This window comes from Mchenga conophoros, linkage group LG8 (assembly GCF_057382185.1).
Source record: "Mchenga conophoros isolate Kocher_MC1m ecotype Shallow Benthic linkage group LG8, M_conophoros_male_GT1.1, whole genome shotgun sequence".
In the NCBI taxonomy this organism is placed as follows: Eukaryota; Metazoa; Chordata; class Actinopteri; order Cichliformes; family Cichlidae; genus Mchenga; species Mchenga conophoros.
The window spans coordinates 24,139,352-24,145,920 of record NC_140533.1 but is presented as its reverse complement, the minus strand read 5'-3'; the positions used below and the strand labels follow the sequence as shown (position 1 = coordinate 24,145,920).

Below are 6,569 nucleotides of genomic sequence, written 5' to 3'. Positions count from 1 at the left end.
TATATATATATATATATATATATATATATATATATATATATATATATATATATATATATATATATATATATATATATATATATATATATATATATATATATACGTATCGAATTTCCCAGAGGAACCCACCCGAGGGATTAATAAAGTTCTATCTTTTATATATATATATATATATATATATATATATATATATATATATATATATATATATATATTAGCCTGAGTTTAAAAATATGTTACAAGTAATATATGTTAAATATTATTTGTTATAATAACTGCACCAGTTTTAGGTGAGATTGTTGGTGTCTTAATACTAACCTCTTACGTGCCTGCGGTTCGTCCAATCTCACTTCCCTGTTTAACATCTCGTCCCCCGGAAGTACTTGTTTTTATCTAAGGAGGTCAAAATGGCGACTCGCTGCATGTGAAGGGGTCGTAACGGGAACCGGTTTTATGATTCGAGATAATGTATAAAACACCATGTAGCAGGCTGTCAGGTAACATGCAATAAAATTTGTATCTGGTTCAAAGGGACGTTATTTTCAGCGCAATTTTAATCTGCGGCGGCTTAAATCAGCTCTTGATGCTAAGGCATAAGCTAGCTCACTAGCTTAGCATTTAGCTAACTAGATGCAACTGAGCTGTAGGCAATAGGCTAGCATTGACCTTGTTTATAGAGGGTATGCACCCCAAGCAGAAGTCGGTCGCATCTACAAAGGGGAAAAAAGGCTATATAGCGACTGTGGCTATTATTGCACCTGCGGTGTCAAAATACCGAACGTTTACCCTTAAGAAGAGTCAATATTGGACATAACTTCGATGCTTCGCCAGTCGGTCTAAGGACACTGTCAACAGCAATTTAGGATAACGTTTTATCCACAGTAGGATTTGCTGTGTTCGAGCTATCGTATTTAATGAAAATAACAGTGAAAGTGTTACCACTAATGTGAAAGTAAGTTTGGTGGGTCGGATTAAGTTTTAGGAAGGCTAGTAGCATAACGAAATATATATCTCTGAGTTGTGGCATTGCATCAGTGGTATGAAAACCACGTCAAAGGCTGCTGATTGTGTTTTATTTTATCTGTCTGTCCATCCATTCATTTTATTTGGTCATTTCCCCCCCCCCTGTCCATAGAGTAAATGTGCTTTTTCCTCATGGTTTCTAGTATTTCTCACAGTATTTGTGGCAGTAGGGTGTGAGCACAAAAAGATGAACACCCATGCTTTTTAAAACAAATAGTAAAAAAATAAGTAGCAATTAAGCAGTTTCCCTGCTAATCTCCAAATCCTTTTTGAACTGCATGTAGCAACAAGGTTGTTTTCTGCTCTGCAGCCTTGGTTAAACATATAAACCAAGTCTCCACCTGCTGCAAATGCAATTTAGTGGTCTTAGAGCTTGCAGCAAACCTTCTGATCTTTACAGCCACCAGACAAGCGAATATGACCACACGTAGCTGAATGACAAAGATCACCACCGCACTGAGCAGGTTACCTTGCCAGAGAAAGACACATGACGTGGGATGAGCTAGCTGGTTAAATTTTCAAATAAGAGCAATGGGATTGTGCAGTAGTAAATTGACTGTGGTGTTCTCTTGGATGCTGAAATGAGCAGCAAAATGTATCTGGGCAACAAATGTAGGAAAAATTTTGATTAAAGCATGTTTTAGTTTTTAATGACCAAGAAAATCTAACCAAACTGTCACTTTTAATAATTTTATGTCTTGCGTTTCTTGTAGGTTTTGTTGGTGTAAGTGTGAAACAGAAACTAGCTCGAAATGTTCCTCGATGCAACCAGATTGCTCGCAGCCTTATTCAGTTGCACAGAAGAGATCCTTCAAACTGGCTGACGTATCAACATTTTAACTTCCTCAAACGTCAGGTATCATCTTGTCGTCTTCGAACGTATTGTATCTCGTAAAATCAGTTTATTAAACATTTTTGCTCATCGTTAATGCTGATTTATCCCAGTATTCTGAGGCTAGCAGAGTTTCTTCTTTTGCCTCTTTTTTGCCATTAGAAAATATTTACCCAATAAGTCTCCTTGCTTTTGTTTTTTCCCCCCAGTATGTTTCAAAGAACACGAGTGAGCTTCACCAGCGAGCCATCCCCAAACAAGCACCCGTCCTGACTATTGTGGATGAGAGAGATGACAGCGTTGAAAGACAAGTGGAGCGAGTACCAACCATCAATCCTGCAGCTACAGATGCTGGTCCACAGGCAGAGGATGCAACCCATAAGCCTCAAGATAAACTCTCCGTCTTGAAGCACACTGCAGAAAATGCAGCAGTGCAGAATGTTTCCGTTTCCCATATGACTGGAACTCCAGATGAGCCTCCACATGTCCAGGTTGAGACTGAAGAAGAAAAACAGGCACGTCTAGATAGACAGTGGAAGCAGCTGAAGGTTGATAGGGCTGACTTACCGGATATCTATGCAAGACTTTCAAAAATTAAACTAACAGGTAGAGTATTCAACACTTACTTATATAGTTTATTATTACAATATTAGTTGACTCAATATTCAGGCTGTTCTAAATACTTTAAAAAGCTTTTCCTACTGTTGGATTCATATTAGGGAGGAGGGATGTTTATGTTGTCATCTCAGGCACACAACTCTGGTTTTGAGCACAGCAAACTCACCTATCTGGTTTTGAGACCTTCTGTTTGATAGGGGCAGCCAATCGGGAGAAAGCTGAACTAAAATGGCTTGACTGGCTCCACCAAGGCCCAGTATAAGAAGATAAAGGGATTATTTACTGTGAATTGTGCAAAGCTAGAAGTGATGATGAACTAAAGGAAATAACATGCAAACACTTACCCGACATGCAAACAGAATCACTGACATTGTGTAAAAATTGAGTAAGTAGAGAACACCAGTCAAATAAATAGAAAAATGTACAAGATTACTGTGGATGGGTTAAATGTGCACATAGACATGACTATGTTGTTGTGCTTAGTAATATAATAAACAGGGATTCGTGCCAGTCATTCAGTGAGTGAGTCAGTGGGACTGATCGTCTTCATGAGATTCACTATAATTCATTTCCCTCTGTATCGGAATGGGTTATAACAAGAAATCCGTCACTTTACATATTTAAGTGGAGCTTTGGAGCAATTGGAATTCAGTAGTTTTAATACAAGAACTTAAAGTCATTCTATTAGTTTTTAGATAAAGTGCATGGAAAGGGGCCTAAGCTGAAATCTAATGTGTTGCAGTTTGTCTTGTCCTACTATGTGCTTTTCCTTTGTTTACACTGAATCAACCTTCTAGGGATGTTAAATGTTTTACATATTATTTTGGAGAGATAATACTCTGAGAAACTATAATGGATTATGTTGTTTCTTTTCTTTTTATCACCTTCGTTATTTCAGCTCTGGTGGTTACAACTGCAGCTGCCGGCTTTGCAATGGCTCCGGTGCCCTTTGATCCAGTCATGTTTTTCGTGTCATCTTTGGGAACAGGCCTTGCCTCTTGTGCTGCCAATTCAATTAACCAGGTTTGTTTTCTTCTTTCAAACATATATATATATATATATATATATATATATACACACCTTTGTACATATTAGCATGTGGTTTTTACACAAACTAAGAAATTCTAGTCATCATATATGCATTAAAATCATTTGAGCTTAAACAAACATTGTATCAGCTTTCATAGTTTGGCAGTGAATTTTAACCAACAACTCGTCAATAAATTGTCATTGAGTATGCAGTTTAACAAGCAGCAGTTACTCCTGTGTTAATCTCAGCTAAATTTCCTGCAAATACAGAAGTCCCAGAAAGCAAGAAATATTAAACACATGGGCTGTTTTAACTGCTTCAAGAATCGCAGTAAACATTGCAGATGTTTGTGGTCTTGAATCACTTTGATTTTTAGTACCAATTTCCTTTTGGAACAAAAGTGACCCGTCACAGAACTGGCCTGATATTTGTTGGCCTTGAAGTTGTGTTATATAGTTTTTTTGTAGACATGTTATGACAACATGAACGTGCCTGTTGACCGAGACCCACATCCACAGTTTTCTTTTTAAGTTGTTTTAAGAGATGTTCCAAAAAACGCTAAACGGACCAGCACATCCCCTTATTTACCCAGCCTACATTCCTCTTTAGCTACGCATCTCAAAAATGCATTGAGCTAACTGTAATGCTATTATTAGTTCCATGCTGAAAGCTTTTTTGAAGGTTTAAACAAAGGGGAGCTAGTGTACTTAGACACTTAGAATGCCTAAAGTAGGGCCTTCTCTTGCTCTCTAATGTTGATGTTGTACATCGGAATTCTCTCTGACTTAATAATATTCACATAATGGGTGACCTCTTCTTCAGCCCTGGATTGAACTGTGGTTAGTGGTGTTCTTGGCCTATAATTTGACAAAGACCTTGATTACCCTGCAGGTTCATGGCCTTGAAACAGACTCCCCTACCCCCACCCTGGCTTCCTAGCAGTGTGATTCAGTCATGTGTTCACTGTTTTGCAACAGTGAAATGCCAGGAAGTCAATGAGTTTGTAATAACACTGATCATCTTGAACGTAAACTTGCATTGTGCCATTTAGGTGCAGATGTCTATGAATATGAATGTGCACATGTTTACACGGTTTTGTTGCTGGGACTAGGGCCTGAATAGAGTCAATCAGTCCATTGCTAGGGTTAAAATCATATTGTCTGTGAAACAGAACTGACTCCTCGGTACACCTCACACTAAGCAGGTGTGTAAATATCCTTGAGGTATTTGAAAAATGTCTCCCTCTTTCCACGCCAAATAGTTGAGCCCAGGCCTGCACTCCTAGACATTCATAGCGTTGAGTGATGCAAGAGGCGGCAGCCACTGTTCGTGCCACGCGAGTCCCTGTATTTGTTTGCCCTCCTTGACATCCGTCCTGTCAATCTTCATTTATTCCACTAACTCGGCCTGAGGTTAGGCTACAACTTGGCTTCATATTTCACTGAAACTGCGGTATTTCCCTTTAGTGCCTCGATCTACTTGCAAATTGAGTAAATGTGTGTTAAGACCTGAAAATACATAGAATTAAGGTTTCTATTGTAAAAAAAAAAAAAAAAAAATGGAAAAGCAAAGAATAAAAATCACAATTTTGAGGAGCAGCCTAGTATTGTCATTTTTGAACCCTAGACCTGAGAAAATGCAGTTGGATCCACATCACGCCCCCAAAATCAGTCATTTACTTTTAATGAATGAGTCACTTTTTTCTCATTCTACGTTGACACCACAGGTGTATCTCTGGTTGGCTTAATGTTCAGGTAGGACCTCAAGGCACTTAGTCTTTTGCATTCAGAACTCCCTGAATTCTTTGTGGCACAGAATCAACAAGGTGCTGGAAACTTTTCCCAGAGATTTGGACGCCTGTTGACATGATAGCATCACACAGCTGCTGCAGATTTGTCAGCTGGGATGATTTGAGCTTTGTGACATGACATATCATACTGCTGGAAACTGCCATCAGAAGATAAAGGGAAGGACATGGTCACCAGCAATAGTCTGGCAGGCGATGGCATTTACACAATCCTCATTTGTGTGCCAAGAAAATATAAATATGCACTATACACTGCCAGTATGAACCACTGAATATTGTAGCAGAAAGGCTCATCAGATCAGGTGAAGTTTTTCCTTCCTTCTGCTGAGCTTGTGGCAATTGTAGCTTCAGTTTTCTTTTTCTTATTGACTTACTGATTATTGACGTAGCACCCTTTGCGATATTCTCCTCCTGTAGCCTCTCCTCTTCTCCTTGCTGCTCTTATGCATATATTGCTTGTGACAGGGGTTATTTGAGTTACTGTTACTGTATCTGTGCACCAACAACTATACCACTTTCAAAGTCCCTCATCTCCTTCGTTCTGATGCTTAGCTTGAACTAAAGGCATTGGGTTGCTACCGTGGAATTGGCTGATTACATATTTACGTTAACAAGCAGATGAACAGGCCACTAATGAAGCTACCAGTTAGCGTACATTAAACATTCAGGCCTATTCATTATTCACACCATGAAAATGCTTTTCAAGTTCAGAGTTCATTCTGTTTTCAATCTCCTTTTGAGCTCCTTTGACTTTAAAGAACCTCTGACTTACTATTCATGTATATTCAAAGGTGGCTCAGGGACTTTGTCTGGTTAACTTCACACAAGAACCTGATGATCAAAAACAGTGGCATCACTGTAGTTGATCCCTCTGTCTTTGTGTGCCACTGCTTGAGTGAGATCGTTGATTTCCCTGCATAATGTTACAGTCCTTACTCCCATTACTACAGGTTTGCAGAGATGTAGAGGGTGTAGAGATGCATTCAAGGATGACAGGGAAAATTGTCAAGCACTATGTTCAGTGAGTGGAGCAAGAATACCCCTTGTAAGCTTGATGGCTGCACAGGTTCAGGTGGCTGCAGTCTTTTCTTCCTAGGATTCCCTACTGAGTGGCTTCTGACTGATAGATGAGAGGTATGTGGGGTGTATATCTCTGCATGGAAGGATAAAACGGTCTCAGAAGTGTCATGCATTCCAGGTAATTGCTTTTATTGTGGCTTTCAGCTGTTTCAGCATGACCTTGAATGTGCATTCCTTGT

At 39.1% G+C, this 6,569-nt stretch overlaps 1 protein-coding gene across 1 annotated transcript in view; it reads left to right on the top strand.

Moving 5' to 3' along the window:
* The first annotated feature begins 362 nt into the window (after window positions 1-362).
* The window catches only part of cox10 (cytochrome c oxidase assembly factor heme A:farnesyltransferase COX10), a 35,652-nt gene continuing 29,445 nt past the window's right edge, over window positions 363-6,569 (top strand). Inside the window, exons 1-4 of the mRNA XM_085285121.1 lie at window positions 363-497; window positions 1,737-1,879; window positions 2,065-2,461; window positions 3,372-3,496. Coding sequence (XP_085141247.1) covers window positions 467-497; window positions 1,737-1,879; window positions 2,065-2,461; window positions 3,372-3,496 — 696 coding nt within the window. The 5' untranslated portion in view covers window positions 363-466. The remainder of the gene's footprint in view (window positions 498-1,736; window positions 1,880-2,064; window positions 2,462-3,371; window positions 3,497-6,569) is intronic.